At 42.9% G+C, this 23,637-nt stretch overlaps 1 protein-coding gene across 4 annotated transcripts in view; it reads right to left on the reverse strand.

The window, feature by feature from the left end:
* The window catches only part of rerea (arginine-glutamic acid dipeptide (RE) repeats a), a 117,133-nt gene that overhangs the window by 50,258 nt on the left and 43,238 nt on the right, over window positions 1–23,637 (reverse strand). For all 4 annotated transcript variants that reach the window (XM_026366991.1, XM_026366990.1, XM_026366992.1 and 1 more), the window contains 2 exons: window positions 18,192–18,702; window positions 10,546–10,616 (listed from right to left, as the gene is read on the reverse strand). In XM_026366991.1, coding sequence (XP_026222776.1) covers window positions 10,546–10,616; window positions 18,192–18,558 — 438 coding nt within the window. In that variant the 5' untranslated portion in view covers window positions 18,559–18,702. The remainder of the gene's footprint in view (window positions 1–10,545; window positions 10,617–18,191; window positions 18,703–23,637) is intronic.

The raw sequence follows: 23,637 nt of genomic DNA on the forward strand, positions 1-23,637 counted from the left end.
TGGACATGCCTACGTGGTGGGCAACCATAAGTAATTGGCCAAAAATCAGACCGCCACCCACCCCACTAAAGATTCCTCACAAAGACAAGACAGTAGAGGAGAGGAATAAAGGGGAAGAAGAACAGAAAGTAGAGGATTGCTGTAGGAAATGAAAAGTGCAAATGATGGGAGCCTATAAAGAGTTATTCACCCTCAAATGGGGAGGGCATTATGGCGATCTGTAAATGGGCTGTTAAGATCAATAGCCCAAGGTTAGCTTGTCGTGATGGTGCAGTGAAAATCTATACAGTCCTAATATATAAACACACAGCCGACCCATCTAGATTTTTAAAATGTCTATCAAACCTTCTGATTACTTCAATTAGCAACAGAGCAAGTGAGAGAAGGAATTAAACAGCCCGTCAGATAAAGCTCCCAACACAGATTGCCGTGCACGGCAGCAGCTTGTCTTTACAACTACATAGGGATAGAGAAGAAGCCATTGGATAAAAGACATAGGGATTTGACAAGTGCACAAAAAGAGAGACTTAGGGGAGGTCTGTATTTTCTTAATCATTTTATTAAGATAGTGCTTAGGCTAATTTAACAGTAGGCTTAATAACACAGACTTTCCCCCCTCTGTTCTGTACACAAGTGTTAACTGCTTGCTGGAACAAAGGAGGCTCTGTTCACAAACACAGCTCTGTTCACAAACACAACACTGCCAAACTGTTAAGTACATTCCTATAAAGAGAAGAACAAAGAGTGTTTGAGCGTGGCAAGAGCAGAAATGAATACAGCTACTGAGGGGATAGCACAGCTCGGCCCTTTGATGCCAGGAAATGTCTTTACCATCACAGATAGTGTTTGTGCTGCTTCATAGCATACTGTTCAAGATCGAGGTTACAATAAAATCAACTGGTAGTACCGTGAAATCTCAGTGCAGTGTTTTGGAAAGAATGGGGCTGAGAGGAGGGGGGCAGGGGTTTAAATATGTGCTGCAAAACACAGTTTTGGACTAGATGAATTTTCATAAGCACAACAGAAGATGTTAAAATACACAGTGGAATAACATGTGGATGCAAATCACAAAAATGCACAAACACCTATGTGTAGAATAAATAAAGTGTGTACACAAGTGTGGCAAAGCATCTCCCAGCCGCAGCTGTGGTTCCCTTAGTCCATGTGATCCATGGGTGCTGACAGACATGCAACACAATTTAAACTTGCCTATCAGGCACATAAAACACCAGTCACAGTCACTGCGGACAGAAATGTGACGCACTAAATGGAAAACACACAATCCTCCTCCTGTGTCTGAGGAGAGACTAAATTAGTCATTTGCTAAAATCTGGGAAAACCTGTTCGTCTTGCTCTTCTCTTTTTCTACTTGTTTTAATGTTTGTATTTGCATCATATTTTTGTGTCGGAGAATACGAGGCTGTGCTCAACCAATCTGCGGGGATATTGGTGCATTTTACGGTTCAGAGGATCTTACAAAGTCTACTAAAAATCCTCATTTGAGTGCAGAAGCTTGAGTTGTGAGCCCTTCAAGTCTTTTACTCGTTGGTTATGGATCAGTTCCAGTGTCTAAATCTTGATGACATGACTGATAGGACTCCTGTTTCTTTGGTTTCTAGGCTTAGAGGAGGGTTTTCTTGCTCACATATTAACTGGACCGTGTTGCTCCAGTAAAATGGCACATGAGAGCTCTTAAAGTGATAGCTCTGAAGTGATATTCTCCTTTCATGATCAAAGCGCAAGCAGATGTGAGTCAGTTGTGTTGAATTAGATCAACAAGCATTTAGAGATGGAGGTTAGATAATTCTAGCATTGAGTCAAGCTGTAGCTCATGTATAGTACAGAATGTCAGAGGGCCTGTAGGAGATTGCAGTGCTGCTGCAGGGGAGCCCCTGGAGATGGCAGCCTGTGGTGATGTTGCTGTTGTTTTAAGGGCTCTGTGAGGCAGTGAGCTCCAAGGTACAAAGTGTAGACATTCCTCAGACCTCACAGAAATCCCTGAAATTTCCTCCCTTCGTGTCTGCTCCTCTATTTGACCGATGCCCTTGCCCTTCCTTCCTCGTTCTTTCCTCCCTTTGCTCTCTGTATGAGCAAGAGTTAATTTGCACCATGTGTTCTTTAAAGGAGAAAGGAAAAAAAGGGCCCTGGTGGAAGCGTGTGAACCCAATACGACTGTAAATCTCCACTTCCACAGCGTTAACCCCCCCCCCCCTTTTCTCTCATTCTTTTTTTTATTGGCATGTCACACATTGGACAAGCTGGAAATTACACTGGGCTGAGCTGAGAACCAGTGGTGAAGATACCTACTTAAGCTGGGAGGGAGGGGAAAAGCGGAGGGTGAGAAGCAGAAAAATAGGGGACAGGAGGAGAAGGGGAAATTTAAAGTGGGAAAGGACAAGGAGGTGTGGTAAAATTAGACGTCCATTTTCAGAGCAGAGGCCAATCCAATTAAAGCTTGACCAATCCACGCAAATGTGTTTAGTGTCTAGTTACAACACTCAGCACTGGGTGGCCAGGCAAAGACAAGAGACTCTGCTCTAAATACACACTAGAGCTACTAACAGACATTACCTGATACTGATTTGAGATACAGCTGAAAATAACAGGCAAAAAAAAAAAAAGAACTTACTCTACTTTTATACTTCTATGGTATCTACTATGGAAACAGTCTAGCCACAGTGATTGTTAGACACTATGAACATTGGCCTACTTCAAAGGGCCCTTCACCCTCTAATTTAGCATTCAACCCCCTATGGCAGGGTAGACTGTTTTCATTTAAACAGGAAGACCTGGTCAGGTAATTAAACAGGCCCTATCATTACTTTTATATGCAGCGGCTGGGTTGGGAGACCAGTACGTTTTGAAAGCATCAAATCTACCTGTCTTTCTTGGTGTCTTTGCTACATTTGTTTTCCCACTTTCTCATCAAAGCTGGTGCCAAAGAAGATGGTACTGTCTGTTTGCTCTTCTGCTTTCCAAAGATAAAATGTAGTGCTCCATGCCGGAGAGCAGTGAATTTGCTTCAGATGTTAGTGAAGACATCAGAGGAGACATTTTCACTTGTGATGTGTGGGGAAAAAAAAGAAAAAAGTGTCAGAGGCACCGCTGAATATTTCAACAACTTAGCAGTAAGGGGCAAAATTAGCACTTGGATATATATGCATGGCCCAAATGTCATCTGTCACTGAAAAACAACGTGATATATTTGCATCTGTGTGCGGGTGATGTAGCCACAATGGTAGAACTAAACTCAACTAATGAAACTCCAAAGGGGAAGAGTGGACTAAAGGCTTATCTGTTGAATAATTTAGCTATAGTGGGTCAAAGAGGTGGCTATTGATTGAGCTTTTCAAGAGCCTTATGAAAACGCTATGGCTGCTAGCCTGGCCCTTAAGCCTGAGCAGCCCCCACTGTCCGGAGGCTGCACTCTCTCCATCTGGGAAGGTAATCACCGCTCATAGAAAACAAACACAAAACCCCATTTTGATTTCAGGCTGTCTCTACTTCCCTCCCCTCCCGTCTTCTATCCTAGAGAAAGAGGTAATCCTATTGGCTGAACAACTAGTTTCCATAGCAGCATTTAGCTAATGCACAGGGAGGGCAGCGAGGGTGAGAGAAAAAAAGTGTTATCTGTCCAAAAAGATGAAAAGAGGGGGATACAAGGGAGAGAATAGACAAAAAGCCAAGGAGAGGGTAGCTTTTGCCCACAAGGAGAGCTGAATAATAATAATTGTGTGGACAATGAATCCAACCTGCCTTCCTAAAGAGAGACTGAGCTCTGTAGCTATTTAAGAGAAGCATTGCTGTCTCCATCTGATTTGTGAAATGCACCAAGCTTGCAAACTGACACCAGAGTATGATTAGCACTTGTCAGTCTTGCATATTGTGTCTGCTTAGGAACATGCAAGCATAGAAACAGCAGCTGCTAGAGCTAGTTACTGCAACACCTCAGCTAAATGACCTCATGTTATTACAAACAACCGTATTAATAGCTTTTTTTAGAAATTGAAAATGTGCAGAGACAGAGGGGAGGAAAAAATGGGAGGGGAAGGCAGGATTTGTGGGGTGCATACCACATAGAAGAACATTAATCAAAATGGTCATAATAAGGAAAGTCACCTTATACTGCCAAAGCAGCAGTAAAAAAATACTTTGCTCACAACTTCCAGTCATAGCCGGTGGTCAGTGAAAGAAAGGGAGGGGGCTTTGTCAGATAAAGGCAGTTAATCTAAGCAGAATTAATTTGTTGAATTAGTAAAAAAAAATATTAGATATCATACCCTAGCCTATTAAGTCAGCAACAATTGTGTTTTTAGTTTTTTAAGGTGTGCGACAATAAAACGGCCATTCAGCAATTGCAGCTGTTGTGTTGTGGTTCTATTGCTTTAAGGCCACTACTCATTGGGGAACATTACAGGCAGAATGCTTCAATCAAACAGCTTGGAGTAAGCTTGGCTGGCCGGCCGTGTCTATAGACTCCTAGATGCCCTTGTCAAAGCTACTTCCTCACAGAGAGCACAGAGAAAAGCAGTCATTTAAGACAGACCCACACACAAATGTGAAAGGCTGCGCTTCCACGTGTTCATGCCAAAGTAGCAGCTCACTTACTGCAACCGAGTGGACGGTAGAATGAAAGGCAGAGCTGAACAGCACATGCATACATACAAAATTGCTCCTAATGACTGTAGCGCCCCTCTCTCAAGAGATGACAGCGGCTGCTGCTCCACTCGATAAATATTAACAAGAAGTGCGACTGATGGTGGTGCTCACTGATCCATAATTGCATTTCAAAATGTTCGATGGTAGTAGGGTGGAGGGTGGTCATGAAGGGAGAAATGGGGAAAATAAAAAAAAAAGGAAACTCAGCATTCTAGACAGTGACAAGAGACAAGTGATGCCTGTCTAGTCAACCTGCTATCATTATTCTCAACAGCTCATCACCAATGGGGGGGAAAAAAAGAGAAAAGAAAAGAAAAACAATTCGATGTTTTCAAATTCATTGACTCACGGCTTAATGCATCACAGGGCACTCTGATTCTATGGCTCTACATAAAGAGAAAGCCGAAGAAGAACCTCAATAATTCACCAATGGCACATTGTCCATTAAGGATCAATCTGAATATGCGCAGACAAGCTAGCTGCAAGCTAATTAGCTAGCAGATCTTATTGTTAAGGTAATCCTCAGCACTTTGGATTCCATTAGGGCTGTACTCAGGGACCACAGAAAACCTAATAACTGCTCATGTTAGGCATGCGTATTTATGCACATATATTTGCATCTTTATCAAACATTTTTAATTATGGGCTTTGAATAGGTGGCATTTTCCAAGGCTGCACGATAAGCACCAGCTAAAACCCATCAGGAAACAGTTGTGGGAGATACAATTATCGCTAGATGTGCACGTGTGTAGTAGAGGTGTACACACGTTGTTTACATGACAACTGGGAAAGCTTTGCTGCTACATCCAACACAAACATTGCATTTGAACAGTGGTATAACTACACATGGAAAGTGCATATGTTCTGATTAAACAACTAAGGAAACTTATAAATGATAAATGTTAAAATCTTTATTCTGGAATTCCTTGTTCTTGCCAATATAGTAAATGAATATGATTTTCATGTTAACATATCTGCAAAACTATCTAGCATAAAAAATGATCCAGTAGTCAAGATACCAATAATATGTAACAGCAAATTTCCTCGTTGTTTTCAGCTATGGTACTAGAAACAACAGTGTCATTTGCAATGTTAATTGAAAATGTAAAAACTGTAAATTGTAGTGTTTGTGATTAATTTTCAATCTTTCTGCTAATTAAGTGTTTTGGTTTCGCATTTAATTATTTCAGTTCAGAACAAAAAAAGAGATATCATTTTACAAACAGCGGAGGAGTTTAATCATCACAAAGACGTTATGTGTAAAATAGCTTCTATTTGTAGCAGAAGTGTACGTGGCTGTGGGAGCATCAGGGAAATCACACAAGCTAACGGAGTTCTTAGAAAAATGTTCTGTGACAGCTAAACTTTATTTTTCAACAGATAAATCCAGAGGTAAAACTAATTTTGAAGGTTCTTAATTCTTGTGTTTAAGGTGCAAGACTAGACATTAACCAATACGAGGTCTATAGGCAATAATTCATTTTCCAGACACACCTTTTGTTTCAGTACTTTGCATTTATTAGACTGAAACACATCAATTAAACACACATTCTACTGCTATTCTTCATGTAGACATGTTATTTGACACTGCTGGAAGCCTGAACAAACACTCCACCACAGTGTACTTTCAGTGGACGTGTGATAGCGCACAGTGTATTATAGATTTGCTTGCACACATCACAGTGCAAACACAAGAAGCTCAACCTTGAGATGGCTATAGCTTCACATTTATTTAAAATGATGCCAAGAAGAGGGACACGCGCACAGACACAGACACACACCAGTATACTGGTTACAAGACAAAGAAAATCCCTCATCCTTTTAAGCTGATCAGGTCTGCAACATATTAACTGGACTATTGGTAAGATAAATGCATTGTACATGGCTTCTAATTAAATGTCCATAAGCAGGAAGGAACCAGAAGAAGAGATGTGTGTGTGTAGCTGCCATTGAGACAGAGACTGTGTGTGTGTGTGTGTGTGTGTGTGCGTGCTGGTGTACTGGGCTCCTCAGTCCCTCGTTCCCGGAGGGAGAAATGCTGCAATCATTCCATTAGCAAAAGAGGGAGGGAGACAAGGATTCTAGGACAAAGCAGGGAGAGAGATAGAGGAATATCGGGAAGGAAGGGAGGGAGGATGAAACACAGCTGACTTGGCCAATAACAACAAACGAGGTTAGATACAACCAGAGAGGGAGGTGGGGAAGTCAATGAGGTTTGAGTATGTGGACACAATGAGTTGTACATGCAATGGAGGGAGGGTGACAGCAGATAGAGAGGGGTGTAGACGAAAGGGGGAGGGTGATGGTAGAGTGAAGAAAGAGACAGCAGAAAGTCAGAAAAATGGAGATAGAGGTAAGAAAGCAGGATGGATCAGTGAAGTCGGGTCAATGGACAGATATAGCTGAAGATTGTTCAGTGCTCAGTCACTGTCAGGCAGCTACTGTCTCAGGCGGCTTCTCCTCTCACAACAATAGATAACCACTGCAGGTTGGTGTGTGTGTGTGCATGTTCTGTTACCAGATATAAATATACAATCCACATGATTATATTTGCATGTCAAGAATATAAACAGGACAAGCTGAATGGCCGGCAAGCTCACCATTAGTCTCATCAAATATAGATTGTAAACACATTACAAAGGTCATAGCACTAGGTGTAAAGTGAAACTAGCCCCTTAGGGAAAACACAATGGAGGCTTGTTGGCCCTTCATTAACCTCATTGATCACTTCAGAAAGAGTAAAAGGAGATTTTATTTTAAAATAAAGTGACAACTGTTATTTTATATATTGCACTTAACATGTATGTTATTAAAACTGTATTTCTCTTGCAGTGTTCACTGCTTCAAATCCATCTAATTTATCTTATCTTGTGACATTATTTTTAACAAATAATTTTCTAAAGATGATTTATTATCTAATAATCTAAACATAATAAAGAAACAGAATTGCTGTAATTACAAAAGATCTTCAGCCCCATGTCTTGCTCACAGTCCTGATTTCGTTTAAATACTCTAACGGTGCAAAGGCCCTCCTACTGGTCACCTCTGTATCTGGGCAGACATTTTAGGAGAAAGGCAGGAGCCTGAAATCTATACGGCTCGATCAATATGTAGCCGAGGTTACAGTGGGCACCACTGCTGCCATGTTAAATAAACAAACTAGAGAAAAATCGTTTTCCTCCAAGTCCAGAATGAGTCCAACTAATGCTGTAAAATGATTTTGCATATTACTGCACTTGTAGGTTAGAGTTCTGTGTTTACAGAAACAACCAGGAAGTGCATCAACATGCAACAAGACTAGTCTCAGAATCATCCCAATGCAGATACACAGTGAGAGAAAGATATAACGAGACATGGAGGCGGGCTTCAATTCTTGTTCTTCCCCACACAGGAGAGATTGATAGCTGCATTCAGGATTTCTACACACCACTAATTGGATTCACAGGTCATTAAATAAAGTACACGAGTGAGACTGTTACAGCCTAAAGACTGAGAGAAGAGAGACGCAAAGAAAAAAAGGCGTGAGAGGGACAATATTGATGAGGTTGTTTGGTTTAGAACCAATGAAATTTCCTCCTCCTCTGCTGCGTCTCCAAAGCTCTGTTCCACCACACAGAGGGGAGCTGATCGATAACTTGCGCAGCAAGAAAAAGTGGGGGTCGAACACAGAGGCAGGGAGGGATGAGAGGATAGGAAATGAAAAGAATAAGCTCACGTCTAACGTGCGGTTCACCTAGATTGATCTCAAGTTGCCTATTGGCTCTTCTTTTCAATATGCAGTGGCAAAAGAAGAAAATGAGATTACACTGACAAAAAAAGAGAATGAGTGGACGGACGTTATTTCTCCCGGCACAAGTCTGTGTCCCAGTTTTGAGAGCAGAGTGTCAGGGTAGATTTGAAGTTATCCAACTAGATGGTAGTAACATGTGCAATTACAACCTAATTCAGCTATCATCCTAAAAGAGGATTTTGTGGTGGTCTAGTAAATAGAGATTACAAGTTTTCAGTGTAGCCAGCATTTTGTGATATGTGGCCGGGTGACAAAGTGAGCTCATTGAAAAATGCTGTACTTGTTTAGAGAGCCAGCAGGGCTTGTTGTTTTAACATAGGAGGACAAGGGTACAGTCTGCTCAAACACATACAGGCATGCAGATGGCTGTTCATTAATTACAGATGGATGGGGGGAGGGAGTAACAGGGAGAAAGACACACAGAGGGAAAGAGAAAGGAAAAGAGAGAGGTAGCTAATGGAGCCAGTATTTTCTCTTTCTCCCCGGACAATTACCTCTGTCTGGCCCAGACCTCTTCTGGCACTCTTAATCAAAGTACAGGTGTATAGGTTTTTGTGGGAGTGTGTATATGTGCATGTGCGTGCATGAGGAAGGGTTCCTGCCATCCTCAGCACTTGTAGCAGCAATCCGATTACAGCCCTGCTGCTGTGGGGCCCTGTTGTCCTCCCCTCTGCAAGGCCTACACCTCACCTTAAAACCCCCTTCTACACACAAGAACTGCATTTCACACATACACATATATGTATCGACACATGAAACAAAAGTGCAAAACATCCATAACTGAAATGCATCCAAACACATACTCTTACACCTTCCCAAAATGTGGTGTGTGTGTGTGGCCTCTGAGCTGACCTATTATCATCACCCTGGGCTGCTGGCAGTCATTACTTTGGCCCCCTGGGCCCTAGTCACCCTAACCAAGCCCTCTATGCTCTGCTCAGACAACCAGTCTGTTAAAAGAGAAGCTGTGCTCGCTCCAGCAGGCTTACACGTTGCTTCACTTGCCATCACAAACCCATTGATTACATATTCCAGTAGTCTTTACTCATTAAACTGCAGTCACATCACCACAAATCTACACCTAAATGCATTCTGCTCTCCATTTATGGCAGCTGGAAAACCTACAAAGGACCAATTAAAAACACAAATCACTTTCAGATGCATAATTGATTTCAGGCTTCACTGGTAAGTTCACATGTGCTGACCTGTTACGAGCACATTTACTCAGCCAATAGAAACACTTGTTTAGGTGCAATAACCTCTGAGAAAAAATTCCACAAACAGCAAACCACTATTAGTGGTAGTGTAAAAACATAATACAGCACTCGCAGATTATATACATATGTTACTTGAAAAAGACGATCTGTATGGTTTGCAGGCAGCTGTGAGACATTTATGATTTCTAAAATCATGCGGCGTGCCCAAGTGTAGCAAACCAACTGCGTACCTTAAGCTATTGTGTTGTATCCTTTTTCATCAGCATGAACAAAGATAAATGTGTTGAGTGAACTCAAATGTGACTTCCCCTTTAGCAAATACAGAAAATGCAGTGTAGGAAAATCACTTGCTTGTTTATGCGAGTGTGTGTTTGTGTGTGTGATACATTTAGGTGTCCTAAACAAGGACTGTCTCACTATGATGAATAAGCCATTTTCAGTAGCAAATTAAAAACTAATTTCTTTCTTTATTCAGCAAAACAGGCAATTTGACCACATTAGGTAGTAAAAATTCAATTGATAACTGGTGTAGGTCTCCTTCATTAAATCAATTATGTGAATCAGCAAACATCTTTATTTCCATTACAAGCATTACTACACTGCCAATGGATCGCAAAAAACGTTAATCATAAGATCTGATTCCCAAAAGATATTTTATTTTTCCACTTTAAATTATATTTCACTATGATTTTTATTGCATTCTCATTAGATTAGTGTAAAAATGACCTGCATTGCCTAATTATGACGATTTCCATCTCACTACAAACACAGTGGTTTGTTTTCCAGTATGTGGGTGGATACGTTTGGTGCTCAAACTGAGGTCAGTGGGAGGGCACAGGGACAAGAAACAGGTCAGTCAGAATGTGAGGATTTACTCACCAGCTTGAAATCCTGAATGCTACAAATGAAGTAGGGAGTGTTGGGCCGTCGACTCTCAATGTACACACAATCTGCAAGAGGAAAAAAAGGGGGGAAAAAAATCAGTTTCAAAGAGGATGTTCACACTTCCCAAAGCTCTCATGTTTTTATGCAGCCACACTCAGTAAGATATTATTTTGTGTGCCGTTACCTCTGGTGAAAAGACATTTTTCTCCTTGAGTCAAATTCAATTGGAATGTGAGTAATAGGATTAAGGACTTTTGGAGAGCTACAAGGTTGCCTTTCCAAAGCAAACATTACACCCAAGGGGAATTATGTTATTGTTCCACTCCATGTATACACCAGCGAGCAATACTAGCTTTAACCTTAACTCAGCGCCAGTCATCACTGTAACCCACCCATCACCCTTGTTCCTTCATATGATCAGTTAGTGTTGGGTTAGCAAAGCAGAGAAAATGGAACAAAATACAAAACTGTCAACCCATGTCGGCTTATTCATGTTTTAAAATGTTGCCAAATTACATAGACATCACAACTATTAAAAGCAGCCCTCTCACATTGTGCACAATGTGGTGGCCCCAGCCGACTGTGCTGGTAAATTGAATGTGACTGGTGGTATGGCCAGGTCATGAACCCTCATCTCCTTAACAAAAACATTCACGCTGCAGAGGACAGAAAACACACAGTCACTTCTGTTGAGGAAGAAGAGGAGGTGGGCTAATGGTTACTGTTAAGCCTGGGATTGTACTTTGCAGAAACAGCCAAGGGTTGGATATATTATAGAAAAAGATATTTGAATTCACAAAAGTCAAATTAGCATAATAGTCTCCCATTCACCTTTGGCTCTTAGCTGAAACAAAAAAAAACAGGAGTGTGATCAATCTGAACTGGAAAAAAGAAATGTTGGTTTAAATAATAACCTACAAAGAAGTTCTCAGTTGTTCAACAGGAAAACAATCAAGAGGTACCGACACTTAACTGATTGAAAAATAGATCAAACACACCACCAACTGACCTATTCAGATGAACCGATCTAACAAGCTATTTGATTGCTCCCAGGGCTGATTTTGCCTTCCATCTGGTGCAGTGGAGCATTACGCTCTTGCTAAGGTTAACACATACACAAGGACATGAAGACGAAGAGCTTCTCTTTTCCTATATTTTGCAGCTCTTTAAGGTTTTTAAGACGTGATATAACAACGGGAGTGATGGCTTTTGAGCCAAGCACACTTTTCCCTATCAAAAGATGTGCATACAGCTTTTCATTTTCACTGACTGACGGTGTCATCACCTATTATTTATTTGTTTGTGTCAACAGAGTTATTGATCTGCCTGTGGTTTATCTTACTGCTTGCAGAGGAAAAGAGGGGTGGAAAAGATATTAAATGGCTCTGACACCCAAGATACCATTTGTAGAGGGGCTGGTGTGTACAAGTGCGCCTGTGACATCATGGCCTTTGTTTTTTGAGAGCCTCCTAGTGTATGAGAGTGTGTGTGTGTAACCCGGGGTGGGCTTGTTATCTGCTGTGGGCTGAATGAGCTGTTCTATGGAGGGAAGGGGGGTTTATCGCCCTTGCTGGCTCTGAGTGACGCATTATATCTCTCTCACTACTGCCCTCTTCTCGCTTTTCCCCTCTCCCTCCTTTTCTCCCTCCTCTACACCATCCCTGGAAGTCATTTACAAGATAACATGAATGAAAATATCCATCAGTGCTATTGTGTGATCTGTGAGCGACACAGTGTGTGTGCTGAGAGAGAGAGAGAGAGAGACGGAGAGAAGTGAGTAGAGGAGGAGGCAGGAGGAGGGAGGGGGTGGGGGGAGGGCAGAGAACAAAAGAGACTAATCTGAATGAGATGACATGTTTCGGAGGAGTCAAATCGGGGGAATTAGGGTTTAGTGTCCCTTCACCTCGTCGGCACATTCATTTAGAGAGGCCAGATCTCCATGTCTACACCCCAGAGCACATCAACAGGCATAAAGAACAGACAGCGAGAGTGAAAAAGATAGGTGGTAGAAAAAAAAGAGAGACAGGGATCTAGTTTAATCATTCACAGACAGCAAGCGAGTCTATTCTTCGAACGTCAAAAGCACATTTTGAATTCATCTTGGGCACTAAAAGTCTACTACCTCAAGGGCATTTCTCTGAAAGCAACTATAACACGAATCTCAATGAATGTGAAAGTTAAAACCGAGTTAACGCTTCAGACTTTGCCGTTTGAACGAAAAGGAGGCAACGGAGCTCGCGGGGGTTGAGAGGAGTGGGGGTGTCGAAGCGGGCCACACGGTTCCTCCAGGGTCTGCCTAGCTTGTTAAACATTCCTGCCATTTTGTGCATTTGGAAGTGGGTCTCCTCGCTCAAGTGGAGAAGTGGAAAGGGGAGGGATGAGGGCTTTAGCTGTGGTGGGGGTCTATCTGGGGGGATGGGCAGTTTTTTGGGATTGAAGTGTGTGTTGGCTGGATGAATGCAGGAGGGAGAACCACAGCAGGGCTTTTGTAGATGAATACTAGTCCCTCAGCAGCCATAAGTTTAACTTCTTCTTACCCTACAATCCACTGCTGACTGCCACGCCACCCAGACAGAGAACGAGAAAGTTCAATCCCTCAACGGAGAGAGATAATCATGACACTATTGAGCCCAGTTCTTCAGACCTGAGCACTTCACTGAAATCTTATCCAGGTAGTCATTGTTTCTCCAATTACATCGTCACTGCCGAGTTCAAGCTAAAGAATATTCATTGTTGTAACCCTGCGACATACACATGCACACAGCAATTTCCTCAGCTGTAGCTCGCTGTTCAGACAGCCATTCTCTTCTGGCTGCCAAGCATGTCTAATCTAAAGCATACCTAGCCTCAGCAAGAGCTGTGTTCTACTCTCTGTATCAAACAAATAAGATGCTGGTTAATTTGCTGCAGCATTCCAGCAGAAGGGAAGAGAAGGAGTTCTTAGATAATATCAGCTTGGCTCTATTTTATGAGCCAAAAGTCACATTGTGAACACAAGCCATATATACCAATGTTTTGTAAACAGTGAGTTGTGGTGGTTAGTGCTGTGCAATGAGATCTGCTAAACACAGCAAGAATATGAGCATATTTTGGGATAAAAGGCAAGCTTATTAAGCCAAGAGGAGTGTTTATTTAAACCATCCTTGCAGGTGGTGAGCGTTAGCCATGAGGCAGGACGCACCTGCATTGTTAAAAGTGGTGCTCAGCTTAAACTAGCAGAGCACACACGCACAAACATACTGGCACACACACAGCAGAGTAATGCACGGCTTTAGGAAAGCTACCCCCCTTGAGTGTACTGATCCTAAAATTAAATAGCACAAGGAATGCAATAATGGAACCATGGGGGTGTGAGGAGACTAAGAGGGCCAAGAAGACAGAAAGCTTGGGAGGAAGGAGGAGACTGGTGTTAATATTGATCCACCACTGACCACAGTGACTCTGTAAGAGAGACCAGCTGATGACCAAGGCTGCCTTGTTCTACTTCCTTCTGGGTCCATCCCAGTGGCATGGCATAACAGGCAGTCAAGGCCTGGAGGCACACGGCCACTTGATTTTTCTCTGACTTTCCTTCCTTCGTCCTCTTCCGCAAACCCAACAACTATCCCATCTTCTCACTGGAAAAGGAATGGGAAATACCTGGCAAGCGATACAATCAACTCTCTACAATAGGGCAGGCCTACAGCTGACTGAGCTCCTAGGGGAGAACAGAGGCTCTTTGACAACACTACCCCCCTCCTTCTTTCCTTTCCCTCTCGGCTAGCCCACGCTTTCTCATTTAGCAGTCGGCAGGTGGTTGGATTTCACTAAAAAGCCCTTTTCCCAGAGTCTCTAGCGTGGGGAGAGATGGGAGAGCAGAGAGGGCTTTTTAAAAATAGATCTGTTCAGTTAGCGACACGCTACAGATTCACACTGCTATGTTTCAATATGAGACGGCTCCAAGGGCTTGTCCCTCTTGTTAGCTTGACTGGAAACAGCCAACTGATCGACAGCTAGCCTTCTCAGTGGAGAGGATATACTGTGTTAATCACGCTTTAGCCTACAGTGTGTTGTCTGTAGAATAATCAATCCTACACTTTCTGAACCACATTACAGTGGCTTCACAAAAGGAGCCACACTGAAAGCAAAATTAACTAACTAACCAAGACTAAACAAGAATGAAATAATTCAAGTTCAGTTTATAATTTCATTTCCAAATGTTAGAATTTAACAACATCTAAAGGTTTGGTCTCAAACAGTATTAGAATAAAAACCAAAGAGCTAGTAATTCTCTCCATCTAAACTCCTGGACCTTCACACCCAAAATTCACTTATTGTATTTTTTCTAAAATTACACTGGTAAAATGTCAAAGACAATCAAATAATTAATGCATATCTATTGCACCTATACTATATTTGACGTGGTCATCATTCACACTGCTACACAGTGGCAGTAATGATCATAAACATTATACACAACAGGAAGAAAAATACAGCTGACATATTTGAATAAACATAAAGAACATGGCAGCTTTGTGCGACCGCCAACACTTGATCCCAAGTCTGAAAAGAGGGACAGGGAGGGTTAGTTATACAGCTCTGTGTTTTTGTGTGTGTCAGACATACTCTTGCTGCACAACCTACTGTGCATGACACAAACACACAGACACACACACACACTCCCTAGGGTTCTGTGGTGGCTGCGGCAAGAAGAGCCAGCTGTCCACATCAACAACCCCCCCCAACACTCACTCACTCACTCACTCACACTCACACACACACACACACACACACACACACACACAAGGTGTTTTCCTCGGAGAAGCCTGCAATGTATCTGTATCATCACATGAGAATACCTAACCACTTCCAAATAAAGTTTGTATATTGTATATTTTTGTATAGCTGTATATTGCCCTGTATAATGTTTGTGACACCCACCAAGGCAGATAAACAAGAAATGGGCGATTAGCTGTTTTCCATTAGTTCTCTACATTTTAAAACAGCCAAGCCAGCTAGTTAGGAAGGAAGAAAGGAAACATGCAATGGCAGACGGCCACCTGCAGTGCCACAAAGAGTGCTCCTGCGCTGGAGAGAAGGGATGAGCAATATGGATAGTACTGTGTCTGTATTAGACTGAGCTTGTGTGTTGCAGGAGTGTGGTTTTACAGAGATAAGGACTGTTAAAAGCATTCCTTCTATATGTGTTAGTGCATGCATGTATACATTTTACAGCATACTTGTTAATTTGCACTGGTTATAAGCACAGAGTGTGTGTACTGACAAATTTTGTGTGTCTCTACACCTCTATGGTGTCTCCTATTGATCCCCCCATGGCACTGTGTATAATCTCCAGAGAGAGGATCTATAATCTGGGGTGGGGTGGTGGATGAGTATACAGTAGAGGTTTTGGAGGTGTCTGGCCGGGCCCGGGGAAGTGGTGAGAGCTCAGCCACAGGGCAGGGATCGATTTGGCATGTCTGCTCACACTGCATCAGGCTGCTCACCCCAGCAGTCGGCCATACAAATGGGCCGGGACACAGTCCCCTGGCCTCCACCACAGACACACTTCTCCATCCTTTTTAAACAGCTGCAGAGGTAGAGTTAGCTGCAGGCCCACCTATTGGCCAATTGCACTTCTCCTTCTCCATCCAATCGATGTGCACTAAGCCGCCTGAACCTATCTTCAAGGGATATAAAGGCTAAGCAGAGAGATTGGAGGATGGCTGGAGATTGGGAGTGTGCAGATGGTTTCAACAGTAGCTTACCTTTTATTTCTTACGTAAAGACATGGACATGTATGTTTCTTAACTCCATGTGACAAAAGCAATCCAAACAGCATTTTGGTTTACAATCTCTGCTGGTTTCTGCACAGTTTTCCAATACTTCTTTCCTCTCTCTCTCTCTCTCTCTCTCTAGAGTGTTGTGAATTATTCTCTGAGGGTGGTCAGTTTTACATATTATGTGTCACTAGAGGGCTATAAAGGGATTTAACATTTAGTAAAACATAATCCATTGCAGGCTTTGTGCCTACCTAAGCTGCACACATCAAATCTGATTGCAAGACTGCTACCAATGACATAGCAGGGGGAGGAAAACACACACACGCGTGCACACACACACACGGCTTATCACTTGAACAATAAGCAGAGAAGACAGCAGGAGGTCAGTTGCTGAGGTGGAGGATGTTCTATCTTTACAATACGAGGTAAATTACAAACTGGTGTAGCAATCCTGGCTTATCCCTAAACTAAACCAATGTAACAGCTCCAGTGTATGTACGGGGAGCAAGCTGTGACACTTGGGCTGCTTTAGACCTGTCAAATTAATTGAATGAGAAGACAGGAAACAAATATTCACCATCAACCACACAGTGGCTGTGCTGTTTGCTTGGGTGTGGAAATATAAATATTCGCAAGGGCTAATCCACTGAGACGTCCGACCTTGTTTATACGCCTTTTGAATGTTTCATTGATGTGACTGACTGCTTCCAATTTTTTAACCCCCCACCACCCCCTTGACTATAAGACAAAGCCTTGGTGCTCCCTCTATTGAACATGAAATGCAGATAAAAAAAAAAAAATAAAGGCATCAATGGAGCCAGTTACAGAGCCTTAGAGACAGAAATAGAGAGTAAGCAACAGCAGGGCTTTGGTTTAGTGTGACTGCTTCATTGAAGAGCTCTACTGATAGCAGTGCAGAGATAATTTAGTCAACCAGATTACAGAACTAGACAAAGTGCAGGGCGGGGAGATCTGGCTGTTTCTCTACAACTACCTACTCAAAGTTGTTGAGAAACAGGGAGAGCTAAGTGTTTGTGTGGATGAGTGTATGGGTAGGTAGTTGGAGAAGACGATAACCTAACACAGTGGCTGTAATTTCCCATCTTCCCATTAAATACCTAAGCAATGTGGGCCACCCCCTCAACTACTTGACCTTTTGCAAGCTGCTAGATAAATGAAAAGACATGGCGGCAATGATTTAGTTGCAAGGCAGATAGCAGTGTGCGGTAGGGGAGAGAGAGTACACCCCACACACACACACACAAAACTAGGTAGGCTGGCTTTCTTCTGACAGTGAGTGTTGACATTCCCTCCTCTAATACAGCCAATTTATAAACAGTAGGTGAAAGAGAGGCCATGTTTACAGCTGCAGAAAAGGTTGGTTCTGTTTTTAGCCTCGTTCATCCAATGTAATAAAGACACTACTGCAGCTCAAACATTCAGCAAACTGCCTTTTGGCCTTAGAGGAGATACTTTGAGTGAATGAGATGGGGCTGGGATGAAACCATTATCGAGGCTGTCGTCACTATCACATCATCTAGTGAAGCACCACTTTGCTTTATTGACTTAACCCAAGACAAAGAACATAGTGGGTCAACTTGAAATTGATTGCATGATGCATCGCCCTCTAGCCTGAAGGAGTACGTCTGCTGTTAAGAGAGTCGACACTTTGGAGCTTTTTGCAACAGAGATAACACTGATCAATTAAAAATGGGTCATAATTCTTAAAACAAGCTTATCTAGCACAAAGTGGTGTAAGAAAATGAATAAATATAATTTTAACAAGGTGGGGCTATGATTAATGGTGAACTAGGAAGTCAATCAATGCAGACTGACTCATGGCTTGTGACTATTAAACTGGACAGGACTAGGACTTACCTCCAGGTCTGTAAACAATATCATCTTCTGTGATGAACGATGTGATTTCTCCATTCTCTGTGCGCTCGTAGCGTGACTTCTTCTTAGGTGTCTTCTTCTTGCCTTTCTTGCCGGCTTCTTCTGCCGTTCCACTGCCTCCACCCGTGCTGCCGTTGTCGTTATCCTCATCCTCGCTGTGCTCGCTCTCTGCATAGTTCTTGGCACCGCCTTCCAACGTACAGCTACGTCGGGGCCTGGAACTCTCACTCTCACGGTCACCCCGGTCCCCGTCTTGTCGGCGGGACTTGCCAGCCTCTCTTTTGTCCCGGTCCCTATCTCTGTCCCTATCCCGCTCTTTCTCCCTCTCCTTCTCTTTATCGGCCGTCATGATCCGCCACGTGCCTTCCTCAGTCCTCTCACGGCTGGGCCTCCGTGAAAGGTAGACTGTGAGCCTGGGCTTCAGTCTTCTGAATTTACCAGTCAAATCCAGGGAAAATTTGGCCACACCAACTACCCCAGTGTTTCAGAAAAGCTGTGAAAACACACACAAAAAAAGGAAAATTAGCACACGTCTGTGTCAATAACCATTTTCATAAATGTGGAAAAGCTACATTTTTAACTAAAAGATTTTTATTCTGTGCTGGGGGAGATCTTTTGTGGGTGAGGAATCCAAGATTAGTTCCTAGAGATCAGGTAGCTGTGCTGTTTCTTCTCAACATCACAGTAATTCTTGGCACTCCTCTCCACAACCATGTATACTCTAGAGAGAACCGGGTAGCTTTGTCAAAGAACATAATCTTCTATCTTCCTCCTTAAACATATTTCCATTCTTTTAGAGAGACAGTAAAACCGAGTTATTAAAAGGAAAAAAAGGAGAAAAAAAGAGTGAGAAAGGTAGAAAGACAGATACGGCATGCACTACATTTTTAACACAATAAGCTGTAGTGAAGTCCTAACTCTGTAAGCCTAAAAAGGTAGCACTGTGTTGAAGATGAGGTTCACAGCCTGCAGATTTACTCTGAGATAATTTGTCTAGGAGCTTTTCCACAAGACGCTGCTTGCCGTTTTTAATGCCACAGGAGAAAGCTCAGTGACAGAATCAACTGGCTAACTTCTCTGCAGACCATCTGTGATGACACCAGGCTCAATTTTACTCATCTGTGCATGTCTGTGTGTGGTTATGTGTGTAGCCTGGCTTACTGGATTGCCCCCTACCCCAGCTCTCTGCTCTGGCTGACAGTCACCACTGTGTTAATGTGAAGTGACAGCTCTGGAGGGAAGAACACAGCAATCCACTGGATAAGGAGAGGAGAGAGGCTGAGCCAGTCATTTGCCATGCCCAGTCCACTGCCATTTTCAGCTACCATTCTTCACTCAAAGAGCACAGCTAACACTTTTTCATGCCATAATAAAACCCTCTATAAACAGTGAAGCGGGCAAAGCTGAAGCAGCACGCTGTGTGCTACACTGCCCCTACACACTGTGCCTACAAAGGAGGCTTCTCATTTACTGCCAGTGTTATTCCCCTCCACCCCCACTGCAACAAATTAACTAGAAATAGTTATTACGTCCCCCAGAGGGATGAGACCAGGCAATCAGCACCCGCGTTACCGTGGTTGTGATAGCAGGGTGGGAGATGGAGAGTGAAAATGGAGGGAGCGATAAAGAATCGAGACTGAGCAAGGTAAAGCAAAATGAAAATCATATACAGCATGTCTGCAAGTAGACATGCACTTACTGACAGAGCTGGAAAGAATGTAAGGTGAAGAATAGATAGAACGGGAAAGATGGAAGAAAAGCTTCTGGCAGGCGTGCACACACACGCGCACAGACACAATGAAGCACGTTTGACAAGAGAGCTCCTCAGCAGCGGGTGCTGTCATATCGTGAGCAGACACCAACTGACAGGGCAGCTGCTCTTGTCGTCGGCTTCAACACAAACACCGGGCCTGATTAAACCACAGCCTCGTCACAGCCCCATTAATCACCTAATGATGAGTTACCACGGCGACCACTGGGCTGCCAGCATACACACGCAAGAACACATTAGTGCACGCTCGAAGATGTGAGCAGGAGAGTTTTAACGCGCATGTGTGGAGAAGGAAACGCACACTCGCACACACACCGTGGATATACACCTCCGCTGGTGTGCCAAAATACATACTGTGCTCCCCTCCTGTGTCCATATCTAGCAGCATGTCTTGGAGGTGTGAGGAACATGAAAACATTGATGAAGGTACCATTTAATAGCATAGCTCTAATCCTGGAGGCTGCCAGGATCTGTGTATGAGCTAAGTACCTCTTCTCTCCTCTAATCAGTAACATAAGCCTCTTCCACTGAAATCAACAAGGACTCTGAACTGTTGCAAATGGAGGACTGGCCCATTCTGCTCTGTTGTGGGTGGTTATAAGCTTTCAACGTTATCTTCACAATCTTGGTGCTATTAGTTTGCATCTGGATACACTTTACCTCGCTGCAAATGCTGTGTCTCCAATTACTTTGCTGACGTTAATATAAATGTATTTAATAATCCTCGGAGCAACAAAAATTCATCATTCGGACATGCACTTGCTCATGTTAGATTGTGTTAAAACTTTTACTAGTCAATTAACAATGTGTTCAAGTGTCTGTGGTTAACTGCACATCAGTAGCTGCAGTTTGATGCAGATAAAACATTAACGTGAAGATGATCAAACTGAGTGAGTAAAAAAGGAGTGAGTCAGTGTCGAGTGAAGTAGTAATATACTGTGGCAATGAAAAGTCATAATGTATTTGAAGGCTGAGAAAGACCAGACAAAGAGACAGTGGGGAGAGAGAAAGCGAGGGAGCAGGTTCTCCACCCACTACCCGGGAAACAAAGTGCTTAGCAGAAAGCAGCACTGGCCGCCTAGCCGATGAATAACGCCGTGAGGGGGCAGGTGAGGCTTGGAGCTATTACACATCAATCACTGGGCCAGGACCCTTTGAAAGATACCAGCTGTCTTAATGGAAAAGAGAAGGAGGGGGCAGTGGCTGGAGAGGGGTTGAGGGGGTTCCAGCCAACAGCTCCTAATCCACCATTTACATTACTGCAATGGAGTCAAGGGCTAGCAGCCAGCGGGGCCTCACTCAAATACATTTCTCTTTTCCGTGCTTGTTTAAATGAGACCTCTGGCCTGAAAAACCACACAGTTTGTGGCTCGATTAACACATCATCCCCCACAATGGCCACACAGCAGGTTTCTGTTACTAAACACAGATTTTTTTCTCTCCCTCTCCCGAACAGCCTTTTAAAAAAGCTGTGTTTATTCATTCCAATCACTCCCACATTTACCCAAATCCAGGCTCATCGCTGTAGTTTCAATCAAAACCTGTCTAAAGATCAACATCCTGATTCTCACGCTTCGCTTGAGTACCTTTACAGCATGACAAAGCTGTGGGATGTCTTTTTTTATCAAGCCAAATTTTAGTAATTGATTATCTTAATTATAATTTTGTAAAAGCTGGACATTTATTCACAGAGCATTTTATGGAACGAATAATAGAGAAGCTAGAAATTTTGACATTTAAATGCAAAACAGAATCTAACAACAATATAACCAGCACAGCGAGCCACACAGTTTTGAGAGAGAGAGATTGAAAAGTCATTCATGGCATATTCAATTGGAGAATTATGAAGTCGCAAAATGTGATTGGCAAGGATTTAAGACTTTGGCTTTGCAAAGGGATTGAATGGAATACCCACATGAATACAGATTAGAGGAGAACAATGTTAGCATGAATATACACAGGGTTATTAACAATGAGGGTAACTCAAATTGATCTGAATAAACCATCCAGATCCTTAGCAGAGTACCGATGCTAGCTGTGGCGATGCTGCAGCAGGTTTTCGTCAGTTCCAATCCATTACTCAGTGCGATCTAATCTAAGCTGCCATCCAAGGCCCCTTGAAACAACAGCAGAATGAAAGGCTCAGCTGGAGGCGAGGGGTAGGCCACTTCATGGGGGAATCTCTGTGGTCTTCTGCACCCTGACTGCTTTGTCTTACCTGGTGCAATCGTGGCTTGGTTTGTTCTCTTGAGGCCCTCTCTGTTTTAGTTCACATTGCCAGAGCAAAGACACTTGTCTGTTCCACTTGGTTTTCAATTCACTGATGAGTAACCACATATTTTTCCCTCTACTAAAGCTGTGCTCACAAAGGCTCTATTTTTAACCAGCATCCGGGGTTAGTTTAGTAGGTAAAAGCCGTTTTTGACTGGTGAATGTTTAAACCTGCCTTTCCCATAATTAAAAAAAGTGAAGCACTGCAAGAACAGATTCCCATGCACAATGACAGCACAGATACAACAATAAATGATCACTGTGTGAAAAGATTAACAGAGACAATTCACCAATCTCCCTGGGCTGACAATAATACTAAAGATAAACCACCAGATATGTCTGTCCACAGGTACTTTCAACCACAGACATAAGGATCAGACTGTGTGCTCCACAGAGTTTAAGCTTCTAGTCCATCTCTAAAATAAGTCTAAATCCTCCTCTTGTCCCTGTTTGTGTGCTCTCTATGAAAGCTCCAAATGGCCCTGAGGGAGCTGCTCCACAACCCAAGACGTCCATTATCTACAGGGTCTGTGAGCAGGACTTCATTTTGCAGCCTAATACCAGCTACGTCAAGACACAGTACCTCTCTATCAGCTACGTATGCCTGTCTGGGGCGAAGCTGAAGGCCATTTCAGCAGCTCTGACTGCTTCACAAGGCATCGTGTTTTGACACGGCTCCCGGGGGAAATGCCACGGTTGTCCATTGTCACCCTTCCCCTTTCCTTTAAATGAGGCACCCTTGGGAAATGTAATTGTGAGCAGGTCAGTGAGGGACCTCTCCGAATGTGTCATTGATAGGAGAAGTAGAAGAATGTGAGGTATATGGAAGTGGACAGGCTATCATGACTGTGACTTTTAATTGAGTTTCTCTGTAGATCTTCGAGCTGATCTAATGCAATGTGAATTAACTTGCCTGATTTGAACGCATATCTGGTGTCTTTCGCCTGTGGAGAAGCAATGATGATTCAATTTTTTGGTGAATTATGCTGCTGTAATGGAAATGTAACCGAAGGTAAAGCTGGGGTCAGAAGTGGTATAAATACACACTAGGGACACATTCAAGGCTGACATATACTAAAAAAATATCTACATCTAAACGTGTCTTCAAACATGTATCTCTATAAAACGAAAGAGGGCACTATCAGAGGGAGAAGGAAATGATTTACATGACATTTTCTCAATCAGATGTATATAGTGAAAAGCTTTAAAGGGAAAGAAAAGAATTTGATTTTGTCTTCTACGCGGATGAAAGGACTCTTGAGATTTTAATATTTGAGCACTCAACCGTGTACCACTTCCACTGATATTCTGCAATCAAATATCCCCACTCTTCCTCCCAGATCTGCCTATCAGCTTAACGATACTGTTCGTCAGTTCAACTCGAAG

This window comes from Anabas testudineus, chromosome 7 (assembly GCF_900324465.2).
Source record: "Anabas testudineus chromosome 7, fAnaTes1.2, whole genome shotgun sequence".
In the NCBI taxonomy this organism is placed as follows: domain Eukaryota; kingdom Metazoa; phylum Chordata; class Actinopteri; order Anabantiformes; family Anabantidae; genus Anabas; species Anabas testudineus.